Source organism: Erpetoichthys calabaricus, chromosome 4 (assembly GCF_900747795.2).
Source record: "Erpetoichthys calabaricus chromosome 4, fErpCal1.3, whole genome shotgun sequence".
Taxonomy (NCBI): domain Eukaryota; kingdom Metazoa; phylum Chordata; class Cladistia; order Polypteriformes; family Polypteridae; genus Erpetoichthys; species Erpetoichthys calabaricus.
In genome coordinates, this window is record NC_041397.2 from 35,833,830 (window position 1) to 35,857,308 (window position 23,479).

Sequence of the window (23,479 nt, forward strand, 5' to 3'; positions counted from 1 at the left end):
ACCATCTCGGGTTTGATGAATGAACCTTTGTGGACTCCGTAGCGTGTCACTCTGGGGCGGGGCGTTGACTCCTCTTGTTTTACTGTCTCCTCCTGCGCTTTCATCACGCATTAGTGCCACTCACAATATGGCGGCGACGCATGCGCCTTCCGTATTATGTCGGTTTTTACCATGCTGTGTAGGCGCGTTTGCCTTTTGTACTTTACCGCGCCTTCTGACGCACGATGTAGGCGCCTGCACCTTCCGGGTCCGCCCCCGCTGTGTGGTGTGGACGTTTAAGTGTCGTTGTTTCTGCCTTTATATTCTGTATCTCGGTGTGGATGTGTTTCGTGCCTAGGTTTTTTTGAAGCTGTTGCATTCCAGTTTTCATCATCTGTAACCCGCTGTCCATGTGTTCGTCCCCGTTTTTTAACCCCTTTATAAAGTTTGACTTTGTTTCCTACTCTGTGTTTTATTTCTGACGTCGCTTTATCCTGCTTGTGGCATGTCAGACGGTTCGTAGTCTCTCGTTTTACTCTGGGGAGGGGGGCTTTGTTCTGTAACTTGCTGTGCATGTGTTTGTCCCTGTTGTTTAAGTTCTTTATGACGTTTTACTTTGTTTCCTACTCTGACGGTTCGTAGTCTCTCCTGTTTCACTCGGGGGGGGGGGGGGGGGGGGGGATTTTGTGTGGCACTTGCGCAGTATGTCTTTTGCGTCCAAGGGCAGGTCCCTGCGTCCATATCCGGTTTACCATTCTTGTTTAGTAATATGGATCCTGTACATGCCATGCTTTTAAAAATGGGAATGCATGCATGCAACTCACAAGTAATATCTGATCACAATACTCAAAGAAGGTTGTTGGCATAAAATGGCAGCAAACCTTGACCAAAATAACAATGACTACAAGAAAAACAAGTCATACAGCACTGAAATATTATAATCATAACTTTAAAACATCAATGAGCTTAAACATTCCTTAAAATTTACAAAAGTGCAAAAATTGGGAACGGGAATCCCAAAACTCATTACAATAATTACAGGAGGTAAGTGTCTCCTCATCTTCACATTTGCATATAGGTATAAAAAGCCCATTTGTCTAAATCCTGAGAACATCTAACCTTTTGTGCTGAAATCACTCTCACAAAACGCTTGTTTTTATGTTTGGTGAAGTGCCACAACATATAGGATTGCTATATGACTATTCACTCATGACAGGGTCAGATTTTTTAAGGTTTTACAAAAACAACACAGTGATTAATGCATAAACATGGTCTCAGATGTTTATGATGAAGTATCAAATGCAAGAAATTTATATTTTTAACATATGGCCACTCAGCAGAGGAGAACAGGAAAATCTGAACAGCCCTGAAGAAAATGTCCCTTTGGTAGGGTCCATAGTCCTTTACAATAAACGAAGATAAAGTATGGCTACCCGCGAGTTTCCTCCAATTAGATTAACATTATTTTTATTTTCAAAATGGGTTGGGTTCTGCTGGGTTTTGACTTCCCATTATTTAAAATATTTCCGTGTCCTTACCATAAGAACTAAAGATTAGAGGACAAACAAATGGCTTTTCTTTCTGTATGGCCATTAAAGGTCCTCTACTAGCTCATACACACGTTACACATAGATACAACACACAAAACAAAAGATCAAAAAAAAAAAAAAAAAAAAAAAATCAGAATGTTTACATTTATTTCAAATATAAATTGGCCTAACATAGGTCAAACTGTAACATTCAAATTTCAACTAAAAATTAAAAGCTACAATTTACAAAACAAAAGTGTTTGACAGTGCCAACGTTTCCCAGCCTGAGGACTCTCTCTTAAATATAACAGATGTAGTGTTTATCATTCACTAACATAAAACCACTGAAATGTTCACGATTGCAGGTCAACAAACTTCAAAAAAACTATCATAAAAATTAAACAATTCTTCATTCTCAGTGCAAGATCCTGCTGTTGTGTTGGATAAAAGATCAGTGAACAAATCATTGTCGACGCTTCCTGCACTTGTATTAATGGTACTGCATATCTGTACCTTGTCCTGCACAGAAGTGGAATTTTTAGATTTGCATTCAGAGCTCTGTGTATTCTCAGAAGGGATGCTAGAAGTTGATAAAGAACTAGTAGTGGTGTCTGGAGAAAGGAGATCTGCAAGAAAGTCTTCATAACTCTGACTATCAATTGATGTGCATGAGCTAGCAGTATAAACAGAATCGGCATCAGTGCCATTAACCTGAGCAGTTGAGGTGCCTGTAGCAACGTGTCCGCTGGAGCTGCTAGGACTCTCCACTCCATTTCTTTTACCTTTACTTTCTGAAGAATTCACGGTGGCATCTAACTGCTGATTAAGCAATTCTAACTTTTGTTTTTTGGCCTTCAGCCTTTTTAAAAGTTTATACCGAAGCTTTGCGGTGTCACTTAAATGTTTAGTACCCTCTTCCTTCTTTTCGGTTGTTTTGCTGTTTGCCCTCTTGAGATCTGAAACAGAACACTTTGCTGTATGCAAATCTGTGGCTGTCTGCTCCACATCAGCAGGCTGAATCAGAGACTTGCTCTTTACATCTATAGCACTGGTTTCATCCTCATGAAGATACAAAGTGTTTTTTGAATTCTGGTTGCTTCGAATAAACCCTTTAGATCTGAAGCCTCCAAACATCTCAGCTTGTAATGGAACTTGACCATCCACTTTTAGCTGTGGCTGGACTTCTGGTTTAGGTTTAGAAAGGCTTTGATTTAGATTAGGATGTGGTATAACTTGCTTTTTAACAGAAAGATGGTTAATAAATAACTTGGATGACCAGTTTAAAGCAGAGCTTTTTTGATTATTTTCAAATGAAGGAGTCTCAGCACATGAAGGTGAAACAGAAATAACAGCTGATTTAAATCCATGATGTGGTGCTGCCTGGTCTGAATCTTGATTCACGATTGTTGTACCTTTTGTTGCCTCAGATATTACTATGGAAGTATTTTGTATCTTTGAATTATTTTTCGAGGCACTGTCATCCGTACTTTGGGTTGGCTCCAGTATGGCTTTGTCATCATCCAGTACGCTTGGACTACTGTCTGAGACGCCATCAGTAATGATTATATCCTGTGACTGATCTATACATGTGTCACTTCCAACAGCTGAAAAGATACTGTCATTCATCTGCGTCTGTTCAGCAAGTACACTGCTGTCCAGGACACGACCTTCTGCATCAAACTTAAGCTCCACGAGATTCAGTGTGATGATGTCATCTGGCTGTAGGCCATCAAAGGCTTTTAGCAAACTAGTTTCATTATTCTGTTCCATTGTTAAATTTACACTGTTGTTAAGCAGGGAGTTAACAGATACACATTTTACTTGTGTGTCCATCTCTCCCTGTGCCTTCTGCTCTGCCGGTACAGCTTTACTTTTTAAAGAACAACCATTTTCAACAAACTCTCTACCAGATACCGGCACAGGCATCTCTTTGGGTGTTGTGCTTCTTGCTTCCCAAAAAACCATATGAACCTCATTTGATGGAACTTCCAACTGCTTATACACACTGCAGAGTGGAGCTTTCAAATCATCACACTCAATCCACAAACCTGAAAGTAAAAAAAAAACAAAACAGCTAAATGCATTACATTTACTATAATAAATGGAAACATGTTTTCTGCTTCGTATTCTGAATTGTTTTAAGTACATTTTTAAAATTAGAAAATGTCAAAGCTGTGAAACAAAATACTACTTGAAACTGACAGTAACAAAACTTAAAAAAAGAGAAGACAGCATATGCCCTTAGGTGAAATTTGTAGGATGAACTACAGTACACAGTGAGACTTTTTTTTTTTAAATTAAATATCTCATTAAATCAAAAACTAGTGAAGAGGTCATAAACCAATACATTCAATTTACCATTTTACCTGTACGAGTGTAACTTATTTGTAGTTCTGTGAAGAAATTCATTATACTACATTTTCTGCTTATTTTAGAACTGAACTGCACAATAAAAATGAAAGCCTTAACACTAAAGTTATCAATAATTAGGCTTGCCAATAAATTAATTCAGCACTTATATCGATGATCATCCCAACAGTCAGCAGCTTAAACATGGAGCCCAATAACAATGTTGTTAAAACCTGCAATTCATTTTGAATGGTAAAAATGCACAATCCAGCTAGCAAATTACAATCTGTTCAAATCTGAACCTAAACAATTCAAGTCGATGTTATAAGCATTGGAGTACTTCTTAGTAGCTTCAGGCACAGGACAGGAACCAATCCAGGATGGTGCTGTTGTCTGTCACAGGCCATAAACACATACCTACACTTACTTCTATGGAGCCAGAGTAGTGAATTAACCTCACAGTAAATTTGATTTATTGCATGAAAAACTATACTAGTCATGTCAATGGTTAAGAGTCCACAAAGACTGTATAGAGTTAAAGATAAACTGGTACCAATAGAAATTAATGACAAAGGTTAGGCTGAAGAAGCAATTCATACAGTAAAATTTCTCACCTCTGAAAAGAGATAAAGCAAAATTGGGTAGTTTTGCATAAAATGTCAGCCTCGTGCAAAAACGAGGGTCCGTGAAAGTTACTGAGGCAGATGGCGTGCATGTAGTTTGTCAAAGAGTCACAGGGCTCATTCATGCACATAGCCACACTAACATGCTATTGGGGATTTTAAAACTATACCAAGCACTTTGGGGATGTGAGAAGAAAACCAACAGACACACTGGGAGCACATTCAGACTTCACATAGACAACAAACTGCACAGACCTCAAACCCAGAACACTGGACACATAAGGTAGCACTGCTAAACAGTGTTCCAGACAGAAAATATATAACTAATGTAAAAAAAAAAAAAACATGCATCATATAAAGATTTGCAGGTTATGTGACTTGGCACTTATGCATTGGCTCCAGTGTCTCTGTATGTGTGTGTGTACATTTGTTCACCCCGAAATGGTCTGGCTCCCTCTCCAGGTGCCTCATGTATAATGCCATGCACATAATTCACACTAAAACATGGTGTACGGACAAAAAAATAAATGTGCGTAGGCTCATAAAAATCCAGATCCATAAATTTGTGCGTATGCCAACTTCCATGTTCTTCCACTACATACAGTGCATCCGGAAAGTATTCACAGCGCATCACTTTTTCCACATTTTGTTATGTTACAGCCTTATTCCAAAATGGATTAAATTCATTTTTTTCCTCAGAATTCTACACACAACACCCCATAATGACAACGTGAAAAACGTTTGAGATTTTTGCAAATGTATTAAAAATAAAAAAATTGAGAAAGCACATGTACCTAAGTATTCACAGCCTTTGCCATGAAGCTCAAAATTGAGCTCAGGTGCATCCTGTTTCCCCTGATCATCCTTGAGATGTTTCTGCAGCTTAATTGGAGTCCACCTGTGGTAAATTCAGTTGATTGGACATGATTTGGAAAGGCACACACCTGTCTATATAAGGTCCCACTGTTGACAGTTCATGTCAGAGCACAAACCAAGCATGAAGTCAAAGGAAGTGTCTGTAGACCTCCGAGACAGGATTGTCTCGAGGCACAAATCTGGGGAAGGTTACAGAAAAATTTCTGATGCTTTGATGGTCCCAATGAACACAGTGGCCTCCATCATCCGTAACTGTAAGAAGTTTGAAATCACCAGGACTCTTCCTAGAGCTGGCCGGCCATCTAAACTGAGCGATTGTGGGAGAAGGGCCTTAGTCAGGGAGGTGACCAAGAACCCGATGGTCACTCTGTCAGAGCTCCAGAGGTCCTCTGTGGAGACAGGAGAACCTTCCAGAAGGACAACCATCTCTGCAGCAATCCACCGATCAGGCCTGTATGGTAGAGTGGCCAGACGGAAGCCACTCCTTAGTAAAAGGCACATGGCAGCCCGCCTGGAGTTTGCCAAAAGGCACCTGAAGGACTCTTGGACCATGAGAAAGAAAATTCTCTGGTCTGATGAGACACAGATTGAACTCTTTGGTGTGAATGCCAGGCGTCACGTTTGGAGGAAACCAGGCACCGCTCATCACCAGGCCAATACCATCCCTACAGTGAAGCATGGTGGTGGCAGCATCATGCTGTGGGGATGTTTTCAGCGGCAGGGACTGGGAGACTAGTCAGGATAAAGGGAAAGATGACTGCAGCAATGTACAGAGACATCTTGGATGAAAACCTGCTCCAGACCGCTCTTGACCTCAGACTGGGGCGACGGTTCATCTTTCAGCAGGACAACGACCCTAAACACACAGCCAAGATATCAAAGGAGTGGCTTAAGGACATTCACAGAGTTTTCCTGGAGTGGCCCAGCCAGAGCCCAGACTTGAATCCGATTGAACATCTCTGGAGAGATCTTAAAATGGCTGTGCACCGACGGTTCCCATCCAACCTGATGGAGCTTGAGAGGTGCTGCAAAGAGGAATGGGCGAAACTGGCCAAGGATAGGTGTGCCAAGCTTGTGGCATCATATTCAAAAAGACTTGAGGCTGTAATTGCTGCCAAAGGTGCATCGACAAAGTATTGAGCAAAGGCTGTGAATACTTATGTACATGTGCTTTTTCAATTTTTTTATTATTAATAAATTTGCAAAAACCTCAAGTGAACTTTTTTCACATTGTCATGGGGTGTAGTGTGTAGAATTCTGAGGAAAAAAATGAATTTAATCCATTTTGGAATAAGGCTGTAACATAACAAAATGTGGAAAAAGTGGTGCGCTGTGAATACTTTCCGGATGCACTGTATAAAAGCATTGTTGGAACAAACTGTGTTGCTATACCTCAGAAACATTATTTTGTCAACACTGCACCTACAATAAATTGCTATCATAATGGTGAGAAAAAGGCAATTACCAAAGGAAGACATAAACCATTGGAAATTATCAAATTTGTCTTTTGATTTTGCTGTGGCTTTGGGTATGCCAGATCTGTTCCTGTCAAGTTGCTCAGCAGCCTAGGACACTACTAGCATGGGAGACAGGTGTGATCAAATGGCAGGCAAGGTAGCACAACTGGTAAATTGACACAGGTATGCCACCAGGAGTCACTAGAAATCAGAGATTAAAAGAATATGCCACCCAAAAAGGATGTTTTGTATATATTACTTACTCCATGTAGTTTGAAGTGATGGCCAAGAAAAAAATGTAATATGTTCATGCAGAATGGAGAGAAAATTACTGACCAATGCTGTACTATGTCAAATGTGAAAAACATCCGTGGAAAAAAGATCTTATGTTACTTATGTCACATAATCCACATGGCAGTTATCGAGTCTAGCAGATCTTCAATCCTTTACTTTCCTGTTTGTGATGCATGCTGATTTTTTCAATATTTCAGCATGGAAAAAAAAAAAAAAACATGTGTTTTGGACATTGAGCATACAACAGGATAACTAACGTGGATTGTATGACACAAACAATGTTGAGAAATTCATCATTTTCAGCCAAACAATACGTTACAATTGTATTTGCTCAGACCCAACAGACCTGGATAAACAACTGCAGGGGCTTAGACAAGATTTCATCAGACAAGGTTATACTTCCAAAACAACAGACACTCAAAGAAGAAGAGCTACTGCCATACCCAGAGGCAACCTTCTGGAATTTAAACAAAGACAATGAGAACTGCATCCCCCTTGTTGTCAACTATAACCCACATCTTTTGAAGCACTTCGAAAAATTATAAAAGAACTTCAGCCGATACTAAATAACGATGAAATGCTAAGAGATGCATTTCCAGAACTTCTCCTCCTGGATACAGACAACCACCAAACCGGTAGTAACTAATGGTCCAAAGCTTCCTGGGTGAACCAACAGATAATGGTACACCTCCCTGATTTCAGAAAAGATGCAAACTGTGTCCTTACATTTATGATACAGATGATGTTCTAGCTGGCAGTGAGGTATAACTACATCATCATCATCAGGGCTCATTTTCCTGCAGATCATCTAATGTGGTCTACCCAATTCTCTGTATGAAATGTCCCAACACTCCATCAAAGAATGAATTTACACAGGTTCCACAAGAAACATGGCAATAGGGATGTTCCTGTAGGAGATCACTTCAACAGCCATGGACACTGTGAGAAGGACTGTAAAGTCACAGTGCTTATGGGCAACTTCAAAACACAGCAACAGAGAAAGGAATGGGAAGTTAAACTTGGAGACTTTGTTGGACAGTTATCAAAAGATCTTGACTATACATTATTCTCCTTTCTCGCTAAATGAATCTTAGCCTAGAGAGGTTTATTAATCTTTAACATCCAAGATGTCTCATTTAAAGTTCTTCCAATGCTGTATCTGTCTTAGTGTCTATATAGGATAAACACAGGGAATTTCAGTCTGTATATTACATCTTGCCTGAAGAAGAGGCCTAAGATACCTTGTAAGCTTGCATATTGTAATCTTTTTAGTTAGCCAATAAAAGGTGTCATTTTGCTTGATTTCTCATTCTCTTTTTTCCATAGACATTTTTTTCCACTCCAGTTGCCACTGTGCAATATAGGCCACTATTGGCTTGTACTATATCATTCTTTTTTTCTCCATTCTGTATGAAATCTTGATATTAAAAATTTGTCTTGGCTACCACTGCAAACTACATGCAGTAAGGTAACATAAAAAAAAAGCAAAATAACTTTTTAATTGAAAAAAGAAATGATAAAAGACCGATTTGAAACTGCTGCTTAGTACACAATAGGCTTTTTTTTAAACAGATTTTTACTGTGTTTATTATTCAGCTGCTGTGTGTCATGCAGCATAAAGCTTTGGTAAGAAGCAAGTACTACATAATTAAAATGGTAACCCATATTTTATAATTATACCTCAAGAATTATGAATGTCTAACTAATACTATAAGTGCATGTACTGTATATTTACATTTAAGAAGTTCAATTCCCAATATAAATTAATTGATTGTGTGAGAATATAGATCTATTATTTTCTTTGTTATTAGCAAAATGAAAACTACTTTTTTTTTTTTTAATTAAGCCTGGTTTCAGATAGGTACACTACAGAAAAAACTAAACAATAGGTCAGCTTGTAATTATGAGAAGCATTTTATTTTGTTTTATACCATATATATTATGGATAAATATTTTATTAGTTAAGGTATGAATTTTAAGAACATTATTTTAATATTTTATGGTCACTGAACAATAAGCCTACAGAATTTCATTTTGTTAATAAAAAATGAACAGTTAACACCTGTGGTCTATAGTTTAATTATAAAAAATAAACTTGAATATAGAATACAAGGCCTCTATTTGTCTGGTTATGCAAGAGATTTGTGCAAAGGGTTTTTTAAATGGATAAAAGGAAAAAAGAAAAAAAAAAAATCTGAATCTGTATTGGAATCGGCCAATCAAGTAGCATGAAATCGGTGATAGGTATCGGCCTTAAAAACGTGACCTGAGCATCCCTTTGCAAGTACCTTTCTGGAATTCACCTTTGTCAAAACAATCGGATGTCATTAAACTGAACCCAAAAAGGGTGTTAAATGTCATCATTGGCTGCCATGAAAACAAATATGAAGCCTGTGACCATTTTATTGTGCTTTACAAGTCCTTAATGTGCTGTGTAGTATGAATGGTGGCTTTGCGTCACCATGTATTACTTTATCAAAATGTCTACAGCAAATAGATGGATTAAAACTAAACTAACACTTATTAATAGTTTTTTTTTTTTACTGGACTACAAGCAGCACATACTATTTTGTGTGTGGCTATGTGACTGAGCCCTGTAAATGAGCGACGTACCAGTACGCATGCTTTTGCCTTGCACTTTGTGCTGCTGGGATATATGCTGGGATAATAATAATGTAAGTATTTTTTACTTCAGTAAAATAACTGCATTTGGTTAAATATTGTTTTAAAAAGTAACTGGACTACAAAAACAGGGCTTGAAATTCAACAGCAATTGCACATATCCTGCACAATGTTAGTAATTTCCACAAACTAACTTTTAATGCACAAATTTCCTATACATGTTTTATTTAGGAATCACTCTCTTACATGTTGGAATAACAGTCAACATCATTTTTTAAAATCACTTTTTCAAAATTTTGCAAAATTTGTTGCTTTGGAATAGATTAATTTTTTTCACAGTTCATGTTTTATTAATGTCGAATGCATAAGATGTCACCTTCCTGTTATCACTGCTATTGACTGAAACTGGCAGCTGCAGAATTTGGCAATCAGCTGTTCAGCTGAGCTGCTGAAATATGCAGATCGAGTCAATGATACAGGGTGTGCAATTTTCTGTTGTAAACTGCTCTTTAAAAGAAACGTGACTAAAACCTTTGCTAAACTGAAGACTAAAAACAGGCTATGGTATACTGTGTGCTCCAATAATACTGCAATTCTGTTCAATCTATTCATATTCAGATTCGTTCCTTATTTGAAGAACCAACAGCTGAAAGTCCATGGCTATGTTGACAATTTTACAGAAAGACAATCATTAGTTCTTTAAAATGTTTAGTAGACTCACTGCCTTTAACACTGAAAAGTAAAAATTAGTGAGATACACAAAGAAGATACACAAAGCTCAAGGCTAACTTCAGCCAATTTTATATAATGCTTAAGAAGGCTACCTCCGCTCTTAACTCTTAAAATAAGTCATTTCAGAAAAAAATGAGGACTTTCCCTAGGATACCACAATGTGCTTTTACATTTTTCCTGTAGTTTTTTGTAGTAAGAACTAGCATGGTACAACACCCTAGTACTACTGTAGTCTTTTGGGAATAAATTATTTAAAAAAAGCAATCATGTTCCCTGGCAAACTAATATTCTCAAACCCACTCCAATTCAGAGGGCAAAAGAGCAAGAGCCTATCCTAGAAGGACTAGGCACAATGTAGGAAAACGGCCTGGTAATGGTTCCTGCCCATCATAGGGTTCACTTATGCTCACTCAGATTCACAATGGCCCCATTTAACCAAACTGCAGTATCCTGAATAAAGACACAGGGAGAACATTCAAATTACATACAGATAATCAGTGATGGATTTGAACCTAATATGCTGGATCTGTAAAGTGGCAGTCCTAATCAGCGTGCATTACTATGACATGTGAGCTAAAAATGATAATTTAAGACGTTTGAGGTATTTGTCAAAATATAGTTAACAACATTCACACTTAAGAGCTTTATGTCGATTGTTTAACTGTCTTAAAGTTGCAGAAAATAAATTGACATGAACAACACTATAGTATTGATAAATAAGTATTTTCTTAGCATATTTTATCTTCTCTAATTTATGTATTATTCTACTGGTGCAATTTTTCCTTGGCAAGTCTGTTTTGATGGCCGTATTTGTGGAAATTACTACATGTAAAACGTATGTAAAATTACAATAGCTGAAATAGTACTAGGGTGTTGTACCGTATTGGCCATTATGAATGCAATGAGAAGTCAACCATGACGACACTTTTATTGGCTGCTCAGGCCTCTTTTTTTGGCAAGATGTAATAGCTGAAAAACAAACTTATCAGATATTCTGTCAAATAATTTATTTACTCAACTATATATAAACTACTGTAGACATAAAAAATATGTTGTGAGAATGCCTGAAATAATAATATTAAAGTGCTTTTTAAACTGACCCCCCTAAACACAATGTCAAAAATGAACTTAGAACTCAAAGGACAGGGCAATGCTTCTGAGCTTGTGCTGCTGAGCTTAGCACTGCACCTTTATTTTATAAACATAAGTATAGCAATTTCTGAAATACAGATTATTTTAACCAGGAGAAGGTACAATGTGATCGCTTGAGCATTTGCTTCGAGAAATTTATCTTACAGGTGCTTCTACCTGTGGCTACTGAAAGATTGTGTGAAAATTAATATCTTACAGGGAGGTAAGCAAACTTTATAGTTAACAGCATGTTAATCATTCTCAACACTTACCATCATTTCTGAGCCAGGTCACAAAATGCTTTTGTTGACTGCTGTACTGAATTATGGTGCAGATAGTGTAAAGCTTCCCTTGAAATTCAAATTCGTAGGCCTTTAAATCATTGTGAGGTAGCCCATTAACGAAATGCAGAGCAAAGATGGTTGCCAACCTGTAAATAAAGCAAATGGAAAAATATGTTAAATCATACAAAATGTACTGAGGAGTTGACATTATAGATGTAAGTTTTTCAAGTGTAATCATTTTTAAAATCTTGGAAGCCATGTTGAATGAGGTTTGTTTTTGATTTATTAATTTTAAAAATATTGAAGTTATATTAAATGAGGTTTTTGAATTTGCAAAAATATATTCCAGTTATAATATAAAAACATTCAGCAATTTAGTGAATGCAAAAATAAATGCAAAATCCTAGGATCCATGCCAAAGAGCTTCAAGTAAGATTGGCAGGTTAGACAGGAAGTGATCAATAGAACTTGATCTGTCTTGCACTGTAAGTGCTAGTTAATGTAGGGAATGTAGGACACTTGGTTACTTACAGAAACTTATTCATACACATTTTTGGGCTTATTTGGTAAAGTCTGAAGCTTTTATTTCCTACTTCAAATGACTACTGACATTTGACTCTTGCGTATCAAGTCTGGAAAGTTTAGCCCCAAAAAGTTTGAAGACTAACAGTAGGCCAAGTTTATAGGACTATTTTATGTTTAACCAAACAAGGGCAGTCAGTAATAATAATTACAGTGATCCCTCGCTATATCGTGCTTCCCCTTTCGCGGCTTCACTCTATCGCTGATTTTATATGTAAGCATATTTAAATATATATCGTGGATTTTTTGCTGGTTCGCGGATTTCTGCGGACAATGGGTCTTTTAATTTCTGGTACATGCTTCCTCAGTTGGTTTGCCCAGTTGATTTCATACAAGGGACGCTATTGGCAGATGGCTGAGAAGAAACCCAACTTACTTTTCTCTCTCTCTTGCGCTGACTTTCTCTGATCCTGACGTAGGGGGATTGAGCAGGGGGGCTGTTCGCACACCTAGACGATACAGACGCTTGTCTAAAAATGCTGAAAGATTATCTTCACGTTGCTACCTTCTGTGCAGCTGCTTCGTGAAGCGACATGCTGCACGGTGCTTCGCATACTTAAAAGCTCGAAGGGCACGTATTGATTTTTGACTGTTTGTTTTTCTCTGTCTCTCTCTCTCTCCCTTTGTCTGCTCCTGACGGAGGGGGTGTGAGCTGCCGCCTTCAACAGCTTTGTGCCGCAGTGCTTCGCATACTTAAAAGCCAAACAGCCCTATTGATTTGTTTGCTTTCCTCTCTCTTTCTGACATTCTGTGCTCCTGACGCACACTCCTTTGAAGAGGAAGATATGTTTGCATTCTTTTAATTGTGAGACTGAACTGTCATCTCTGTCTTGTCATGGAGCACAGTTTAAACTTTTGAAAAAGAGACAAATGTTTGTTTGCAGTGTTTGAATAACGTTCCTGTCTCTCTACAACCTCCTGCGTTTCTGCACAAATCTGTGACCCAAGCATGACAATATAAAAATAACCATATAAACATATGGTTTCTACTTCGCGGACTTTCTTATTTCGCGGGTGGCTCTGGAACGCAACCCCCGCGATGGAGGAGGGATTACTGTATGTCCAACCTGGTTAACAATGTAACGCAAGAATATCAAGAAATACTTTATCCATTCTTTGAACACTACAGACTCTGTAAAATATATTATCTTGAAATCTTCTGATATAAGGAGTGCATTGTAGATATTGTATTGAAAATTCAAGTGTGAACAAGATGAAACACTGACTACAACAATGAACCTTACGACAAAACAATCAGCTGAAACCACAATGAATCTAGAAATGTTAAAATATGTAAAAGTACTAGACAATTACCACTATTTAGAAGCCAACAAGTCACTAAACCTCAGACTATAGCTGAAAATAAATGTTTAAGTGGATTCAAGCAGCAGATGCCTGTAAAAATGAACTGTCCAAAGGAAAGTGAATGAATCAGGCCTTCATAGTATAAATAAGAAACTTTCCTGGGCCAAGAAACATGGGTAGTGGACATCAGACCAGTGGAAACCTGTCCTTTGGTCTCACAAATCCAAATTTGATATTTTGGTTTCAACCTTTGTGAAACACAGAGAAGGTGAATATGTCTACATGTGTAGTTCCCATCATAAAGAATATGGGAGAGGATGTAAAAGTGTGAGGGTGCTATGCTAGTCAGACTGTCTAAATTTATTTAGAATTAAAGGCACATTTAATCAGCATGGCTACTACAGCAGCATTCTTTTAGCGACATGCCATCCCATTTGGTTTAGGCTTAGCTGGCCCTACCACTTGATATGTAACAGCTATATGTCAAAGAAGGAGGGTCAGAGTGCTGTTTTGGATGACCTGGTCTCCATAATCACCTGACTCAGTGATGGTTAGAAATAAATTGGACCAGACAGTGAAGGGGGAGGGAAAAAAAAAAATTTTGTGGCAGGCGCTTGTCATCCATGCCCAGCCGGGATGCCCCTGTACACTATATTCAGGGGGAACAGCCCTGGACAGTGTAATACCTCCCCCTGGACGCTAGATGGCCGCCCCCCTGGCGTAGAGCAGTGCCTCGGTTTCCCACAGGGCTCTCTGGGAATTGGAGTTGGGTGCAGCCCTGTTGGGTCTCGCAGGCACTGCCAGGGGGTGCTGTGTTTGGGACTCCTGAGCCCGTGTGGGCAGCAGATTCATCACACCCGGAAGTGCAGCCGGAACTTTGATCAAGCACCTGGAGCACTTCTGGGTGAACTATAAAAGGAGCCAGCAACCACCACTCAGGGGCCAGAATCGGGAGGAAAAGGTTGCCTGGGAGGAGAGGTGGTGCCAGACGAAGGGTTGGTTGTTTTCATTAAGTGCTTGGGACTGTGTATTGCCTGTGGGGTTCACGGAGAAGACGTGCCCCACAGGTGAAGAAAAATAAAAGTCTTGTGGGTTTGACACGTGCCTCAGTGTGCCTATATAGCGCCTTAATTCACAAAGTGCTCAGCATACATAGGGACTCCTACAGGACTGCTGGACAAGCACCTCATTTGGCCACTGCATGAAGCTGAATGAGAGAATGCGAAGAATTTGTAAAACTGTCATAAAAGTAAAGATGGTAACTTTAAAGAATATAAAATAACAGCAATGCATAATTTCATGTGTTATTTTATAGTTTTGATGTTTTTTGCTATTATTCTAAAATTTAGAAACAAGTCAAAAATATATAAAAATCCTTACATGAGTAGGTGGGTCCAAACATTTGACTGAAACCATATAACTGTGTGGTGTTGCTATTGAAATAATAAAAAGAGAAATTACCGAAGATAAATTCCAACAATTAATATTATATTATTGTTTCTTAGTCTTGCAATATATTGCATTTCTCATTTAAGTTAATATGATTACGATTCCTTTAACCCTGATATTTGCTGACAAGATGCAGCCATGCAAAATGCCAACTAAAACCCTGAAATGTGGTTATTTAAGAGTGTGAGCCACTGTGTTACATGCCTTGCTAGACAAAAATGACCGAAAGAGAGTACCTGTGATGCCTCAGTTGTTAAGTGACAGGGTTACCTCATTTAACCTCTTTCCTGGACATATTTAAATCCAATTAATATGGAACTTTGTAATTATTTAGTCACTTGCTGTGGTTATTTAAAGTTCTAAAATGCTTATCCTATGTTAACAATACATACTTTTAAAAAAGTTATAATATTTATATTTACCTGAAAAACTATGCCTGGTATCACATAAAAAAAGATTCAAAAATAAATATAATTTGAAAAATGACACTGTAAAGAAATTACTATCTACAAGGACCTCAAAAATGTGTTTATACAGCACTGTTACTTAAAAATATTACAAAAACCTGCTTTCCTTATACTCGGCTGCATGAATCCTTGTGGTCTGGAAGCTACTGTTAATTCCAATGCGCAATCCTCCCTTAATAAGTGTTGTGTGTGTTTTTAAACAATTACTAAGCCAAGTATGGATTTAAAAAATAAAATAGTAAATAACACAGGTAGTATACTATATACTTCAGTCATAATCAACAATAACACAATGATTTTACTGTTAATTCCAATGCCCAATCCTCCCTTAATAAGTGTTGTGTGTGTTTTTAAACAATTACTAAGCCAAGTATGGATTTTAAAAAATAAAATAGTAAATAACACAGGTAGTATACTATATACTTCAGTCATAATCAATAACACAATGATTTTAACATTTATTTCTATAGCACATTTTCATAAATAGATATAGTTCAAAGTGGTTTACAGCAGGTCAAAGAAATAGTAAATAATAGTAATATCGATCATATTTCTTATTAGGATGTATTTTTTGAAACAGTGATCCAAACCACTGTCTTATCTTTTTACAAGCAAATAGATGTGTGCTAAATGCAGTTGCTAATTGTATTAATTTGCAATTATTTCTGATCTTAGTACTCACAAACCTTTGTGTACAGTTTTAACTTCTGATTTAAAGCATGCTTCATAACAAATGCTGCCATGTATGTCAGTAATATGCATCAGAAGCCATTTGCTCCCTTTGCTCTCACCCAAGACTATGTTTAAGTCCTTATTTTGGGGTTTACAGAAGTGTGTTGGGTTGTTTTCATTTTAGCACTGAGCTCTTTCTTGGAACCGGACAGTATACTTTGTAAAAGAGTTGAAAAACAATTCAGTTACTACCCAGTTTTATCTTCACCATGGCATATGCTATGTCCTATTAGAAAAAATTAACTCTTTAACAAGATTTTATCAACACAGAGAAAAAAATAACTATTTCTTGACCTAAATGCCTAAATCAGAACTGATATTTTGCCTTATATTCAATACAAATGTTTTTTAAATTATAATGTGCTCATCATCTAAAATGGCATTTATACAATTTAAATTGAAAATAACCCTAGTTACAAAAAACATTGATTATATGGATACATACAATGAAATAAATTCCAGGCTTGTCGCATCCTTCCAAATTTTTTTGAAATGGTGATCTCTTAAGGGTAAGTTCTTGCTTTGATAGATTATTTTCGGAATCCTTTACTTCACTCTTCAAAACATGTTTTCATTACTTTTGATATTTTGTTTCTTTAACAACTTTTCAAATATTTACACTTTATATTGTGAATCCCACAAGAACTGACTAATGTCCATATATAACAGCCAGGTGAAACTGGGGAAACACACATCTAGCTATCATACGTTCAAAATGGGTGCCCCCCAGGGATGTGTGCTCTCCCCCTCTGCATTAACGACTGCACCTCTAAGGACCCCTCTGTCAAACTTATCAAGCAGCTGGCCCTTTGTATGTAGTAACAATCTGGAGCTCAACACCCTGAAAACTGTGGAGATGACAGTGGATTTTAGGAGAGGTTCCACAAATTTAGCCGTCTCTCCATACTTAATATTACTGTGAAGAAGGTTGTGGAAACTTCCATGTTTCTGGGATCTAAAATCTCCATGGAACTGAAATGGGAGACCAATGTAGGATCTACCATGGAGACCAATGCAGGATCGATCATAAAAAAGGGCACAACAGCAATTGTACTTCCTGTGACAGCTGAGGAAGTTCAACCTTCCACAGGAACTACCGATTCAGTTTTACGCTGCACTGAGTCTGTTCTCATTTCATCCATAACAGTGTGGTTCAGATCAGTGACTAAACCTGACCAAAACAGGCTACATCCCATAATCCGGTCTGCTGAAAATATAATTGGGGCCAGTCTTCCCATCTTACAGGACCCGTGTTATTCCAGAGTCATGAAACAGGCTAGGAAAGTCATTATTGGCCCCTCACACCCAAGCCACAACCTTTTGGAACTTCCACTGGTCAGACGTTACAGATTAATATACGGCAAAATAAACAGATATAAGATCAGTTCTTTCCGCACAGGCCATTAAGCTCACAAATGGTTAGTTTCATCACCCAGGCCTCCCAGGGTCTTGCAATACTGTTCACATATTGTTAATACATGTTATTTTATTTCAGCATTCACTGATTATCTATATTACATACATACATACATACATACATACATACATACATACATACATACATACATACATACAGTGGGTATGGAAAGTATTCAGACCCCCTTCAATTTTTCACTCTGTCATATTGCAGCCATTTGCTAAAATCATTTTAAATTAATTTTTTCCCTCATTAATGTACACACAGCACCCCATATTGACAGACAAAAAAAAGAATTTTTGAAATTGTTGCAGATTTATTAAAAAAGAAAAACTGAAATATCACATGGTCCTAAGTATTCAGACCCTTTGCTCAGTATTTAGTAGAAGCACCCTTTTGAGCTAATACAGCCATGAGTCTTCTTGGGAAAGATGCAACAAGTTTTTCACACCTGGATTTGGGGATCCTCTGCCATTCCTCCTTGCAGATCCTCTCCAGTTCTGTCAGGTTGGATGGTAAACGTTGGTGGACAGCCATTTTTAGGTCTCTCCAGAGATGCTCAATTGGGTTTAAGTCAGGGCTCTGGCTGGGCCATTCAAGAACAGTCACAGAGTTGTTGTGAAGCCACTCCTTCGTTATTTTAGCTGTGTGCTTAGGGTCATTATCTTGTGGGAAGGTAAACCTTCGGCCCAGTCTGAGGTCCTTAGCACTCTGGAGAAAGTTTTTGTCCAGGATATCCCTGTACTTGGCCGCATTCATCTTTCCCTCGATTGCAACCAGTCGTCTTGTTCCTGCAGCTGAAAAACAACCCCACAGCATGATGCTGCCAACGCCATTCTTCACTGTGGGAACTGTATTGGACAAGTGATGAGCAGTGCCTGGTTGTCTCCACACATACCTCAGTGCAAGACACATGACAGCCTGCATGGAGTTTGCTAAAAGACACCTGAAGGACTCTGAGATGATGAGAAATAAGATTCTCTGGTCTGATGAGACCAAGATAGAACTTTTTGGCCTAAATTCTAAGCGGTATGTGTGGAGACAACCAGGCACTGCTCATCACTTGTCCAATACAGTCCCCACAGTGAAGCATGGCGGTGGCAGCATCATGCCATGGGGGTGTTTTTCAGCTGCAGGGACAAGACGACTGGTTGCAATTGAGGGAAAGATGAATGCGGCCAAGTACAGGGATATCCTGGACAAAAACTTTCTCCAGAGTGCTAAGGACCTCAGACTGGGCCGAAGGTTTACCTTCCCACAAGATAATGACCCTAAGCACACAGCTAAAATAACGAAGGAGTGGCTTCACAACAACTCTGTGACTGTTCTTGAATGGCCCAGCCAGAGCCCTGACTTAAACCCAATTAAGAATCTCTGGAGAGACCTAAAAATGGCTGTCCACCAACGTTTACCATCCAACCTGACAGAACTGGAGAGGATCTGCAAGGAGGAATGGCAGAGGATCCCCAAATCCAGGTGTGAAAAACTTGTTGCATCTTTCCCAAGAAGACTCATGGCTGTATTAGCTCAAAAGGGTGCTTCTACTAAATACTGAGCAAAGGGTCTGAATACTTAGGACCATGTGATATTTCAGTTTTTCTTTTTTAATAAATCTGCAACAATTTCAAAAATTCTTTTTTTTGTCTGTCAATATGGGGTGCTGTGTGTACATTAATGAGGGAAAAAATTAATTTAAAATGATTTTAGCAAATGGCTGCAATATAACAAAGAGTGAAAAATTGAAGGGGGACTGAATACTTTCCGTACCCACTGTGTGTATATATATATATATATATATATATATATATATATATATATATATATATATATATATACATACATATACACATACATATAAAAACATAAAACAGAATAAATATATATTTATTCTCTGGCTTGTGTTTTTTTTATCTCGGGTGTGTGATTAACTGTTATATGTATAGTCATATGAAAAAGTTTGGGAACCCCTCTCAGCCTGCATAATAATTTACTTTCTACAAAAAAGATAACAGTGGTATGTCTTCCATTTCCTAGGAACATCTGAGTACTGAGGTGCTTTCCGAACAAAGATTTTTAGTGAAGCAGGATTTAGTTGTATGAAATTAAATCAAATGTGAAAAACTGGCTGTTCAAAAATGTGGATCCCCTTGTAATTTTGCTGATTTGAATGCATGTAACTGCTCAATACTGATTACTTGCAACATCAAATTGGTTGGATTAGCTCGTTAAGCCTTGAACTTCATAGACAGGTGTGTCCAATCATGAGAAAAGCTATTTAAGGTGATCAGTTGCAAGTTGTGCTTCCCTTTGACTCTTGACGACAGCATGAGATCCTCAAAGCAACTCTCAAAAGATCTGAAAACAAAGACTGCTCAGTATCATGGTTTAGGGGAAGGCTACAAAAAGCTATCTCAGAGGTTTAAACTGTCAGTTTCAATTGAAAGGAATGTAATCAGGAAACAGAAGGCCACAGGCACGGTTGGATGGTTGGTTGATAGGTAGGGACTTTATTAATCCCAACGGGAAATTCACATACTCCAGCAGCAGCATACTGATAAAGACAATATTAAATTAAAGAGTGATAACAATGCAGGTATACAGACAGACAATATCTTTGTATAATGTTAACGTTTACCCAATCCCTGGGTGGAAATGAAGAGTCGCATAGTGTGGGGGAGGAACGATCTCCTCAGTCTGTCAGTGGAGCAGGACAGTGACAGCGAAGCTGCTCCTCTGTCTGGAGATGATACTGTTCAGTGGATTCTCCATGATTGACAGCAGCCTGCTCAGTAGGCCCGTCGCTCTGCCACAGATGTCAAACTGTCCAGCTCCATGCCTACAATAGAGCCTGCCTTCCTCACCAGTTTGTCCAGGCGTGAGGCGTCTCTCTTCTTTATGCTGCCTCCCCAGCACACCACCGCATAGGAGAAGGCGCTCGCCACAACTGTCTGGTAGATCATCTGCAGTATCTTATTGCAGATGTTGAAGGACGCCTGCTTTCTAAGGAATTATAGTCGGCTCTGTCCTTTCTTACACAGAGAATCAGTATTGGCAGTCCAGTCCAATTTATCATCCAGCTGCACTCCCAGGTATTTATAGGTCTGCACCCTCTGCACACAGTCACCTCTGATGATCACGGGGTCCATGAGGGGCCTGGGCCTCCTAGAATCCACCACCAGCTCCTTGGTTTTGCTGGTGTTCAGTTGTAGGTGGTTTGGAGTCGCATCATTTAACAAAGTCCTTGATTAGGTTCCTGTACTCCTCCTCCTGCCCACTCCTGATGCAGCCCACGATAGCAGTGTCATCAGTGAACTTTTGCACGTGGCAGGACTCTGAGTTGTATTGGAAGTCTGATGTATATGGGCTGAAAAGGACCGGAGAAAGTACAGTCCGCTGTGGCGCTCCTGTGTTGCTGACAACAATGTCAGACCTGCAGTTCCCGAGACGCACATACTGAGGTCTGTCTATAAGATAGTCCACGATCCATGCTACCAGGTATGAATCTACTCCCATCTCTGTCAGCTTGTCCCTAAGGAGCAGAGGTTGGATGGTGTTGAAGGCTCTAGAGAAGTCCAGAAACATAATTCTTACAGCACCACTGTCTCTGTCCAAGTGGGAGAAGGATCTGTGTATCATATAGATGATGGCATCCTCCGCTCCCACCTTCTCCTGATATGCAAACTGCAGAGGGTCGAGGGTGTGGCGGACCTGTGGCCTCAGGTGGTGAATCAGTAGCCACTCCATGGTCTTCATCACATGTGACGTCAGAGCGACAGGCCGGAAGTCATTCAGCTCACCTGGACGTGATACCTTTGGGACTGGGGTGATGCAAGATGTTTTCCAAAGCCTCGGGACTCTCCCCTGTTCCAGGCTCAGGTTGAAGATGTGCTGTAGAGGACTCCCCAGCTCCAAAGCACAGGCCTTCAGCAGTCGTGGCGATACTCCATCTGGACCCGCTGCTTTGCTGGCACAAAGTCTCCTCAGCTCTCTGTTTACCTGGGCTGCTGTAATTGTGGGTTGGGGTAAACTCTCACCTATGCTGGTATCAGCAGAAGGATGGGTGGAGGGTGCAGTACTCCGAGGTGAGAGTGGATTAGGGTGGTCAAACCTGTTAAAGAAGTTGTTCATCTGGTTTGCTCTCTCCACGTCTTTCTCGATGGTGGCACCCCGCTTCGAGCTGCAGCCAGTGATGATCTTCATCCCATCCCACACTTCCTTCATGCTGTTATTCTGGAACTTCTGCTCCAGCTTTCTTCTGTACTGCTCCTTCGCTGGACTCGGAGTTCCTTCTGCATGCGCTTGAGCTCATTATGATCACCGCCTTTAAAAGCACTTTTTTTCTGGTTCAAAAGGCCCTTGATGTCACTTGTAATCCATGGCTTGTTGTTAGCATAGCAGCGTACTGTTCTTACTGGAACTACAATGTCCATACAGAAGTTGATATAGTCAGTAGTGCAGTCAACAACCTCCTCAGTGTTCTCACTATATGATCCCTGCAGGATATCCCAGTCCGTAGTTCCAAAGCAGTCTCTCAGAGCCTGCTCTGCCTCAGGGGACCACTTCCTGAATGAGTGTGTGGTTGTATGTAGCTCCCTCACTCTTGGTTTGTAGTGAGGTTGAAGCAGAGCCAGATTATGCTCTGCTTTACCAAGCGCAGGCAGCGGGGTGGAGCTGTATACAGTGCAACCAGAAAGTATTCACAGCGCATCACTTTTTCCACCTTTTGTTATGTTACAGCCTTATTCCAAAATGGATTAAATTCATTTTTTTCCTCAGAATTCTGCACACAACACCCCATAATGACAACGTGAAAAAAGTTTACTTGAGGTTTTTGCAAATTTATTAAAAATAAAAAAACTGAGAAATCACATGTACATAAGTATTCACAGCCTTTGCTCAATACTTTGTTGATGCACCTTTGGCAGCAATTACAGCCTCAAGTCTTGTTGAATATGATGCCACAAGCTTGGCACACCTATCCTTGGCCAGTTTCGCCTATTCCTCTTTGCAGCACCTCTCAAGCTCCATCAGGTAGGATGGGAAGCATCGGTGCACAGCCATTTTAAGATCTCTCCAGAGATGTTCAATCGGATTCAAGTCTGGGCTCTGGCTGGGCCACTCAAGGACATTCACAGAGTTGTCCTGAAGCCAGTCCTTTGATATCTTGGCTGTGTGCTTAGGGTTGTTGTCCTGCTGAAAGATGAACCGTCGCCCCAGTCTGAGGTCAAGAGCGCTCTGGAGCAGGTTTTCATCCAAGATGTCTCTGTACATTGCTGCAGTCATCTTTCCCTTTATCCTGACTAGTCTCCAAGTTCCTGCCGCTGAAAAACATCCCCACAGCATGATGCTGCCACCACCATGCTTCACTGTAGGGATGGTGCCAGGATTCCTCCAAACATGACGCCTGGCATTCATACCAAAGAGTTCAATCTTTGGTCTCATCAGACCAGAGAATTTTCTTTCTCATGGTCTGAGAGTCCTTCAGGTGCCTTTTGGCAAACTCCAGGCAGGCTGCCATGTGCCTTTTACTAAGGAGTAGCTTCTGTCTGGCCACTCTACCATACAGGCCTGATTGGTGGATTGCTGCAGAGATGGTTGTCTTTCTGGAAGGTTCTCCTCTCTCCACAGAGGACCTCTGGAGCTCTGACAGA

At 39.4% G+C, this 23,479-nt stretch overlaps 1 protein-coding gene across 1 annotated transcript in view; it reads right to left on the reverse strand.

Annotated features, from left to right (window-relative positions):
* Positions 1-1,659: 1,659 nt before the first annotated feature.
* The window catches only part of uspl1 (ubiquitin specific peptidase like 1), a 95,789-nt gene continuing 73,969 nt past the window's right edge, over positions 1,660-23,479 (reverse strand). Inside the window, exons 8-9 of the mRNA XM_028799336.2 lie at positions 11,865-12,022; positions 1,660-3,556 (exon numbers count right to left, since the gene is read on the reverse strand). Coding sequence (XP_028655169.1) covers positions 1,875-3,556; positions 11,865-12,022 — 1,840 coding nt within the window. The 3' untranslated portion in view covers positions 1,660-1,874. The remainder of the gene's footprint in view (positions 3,557-11,864; positions 12,023-23,479) is intronic.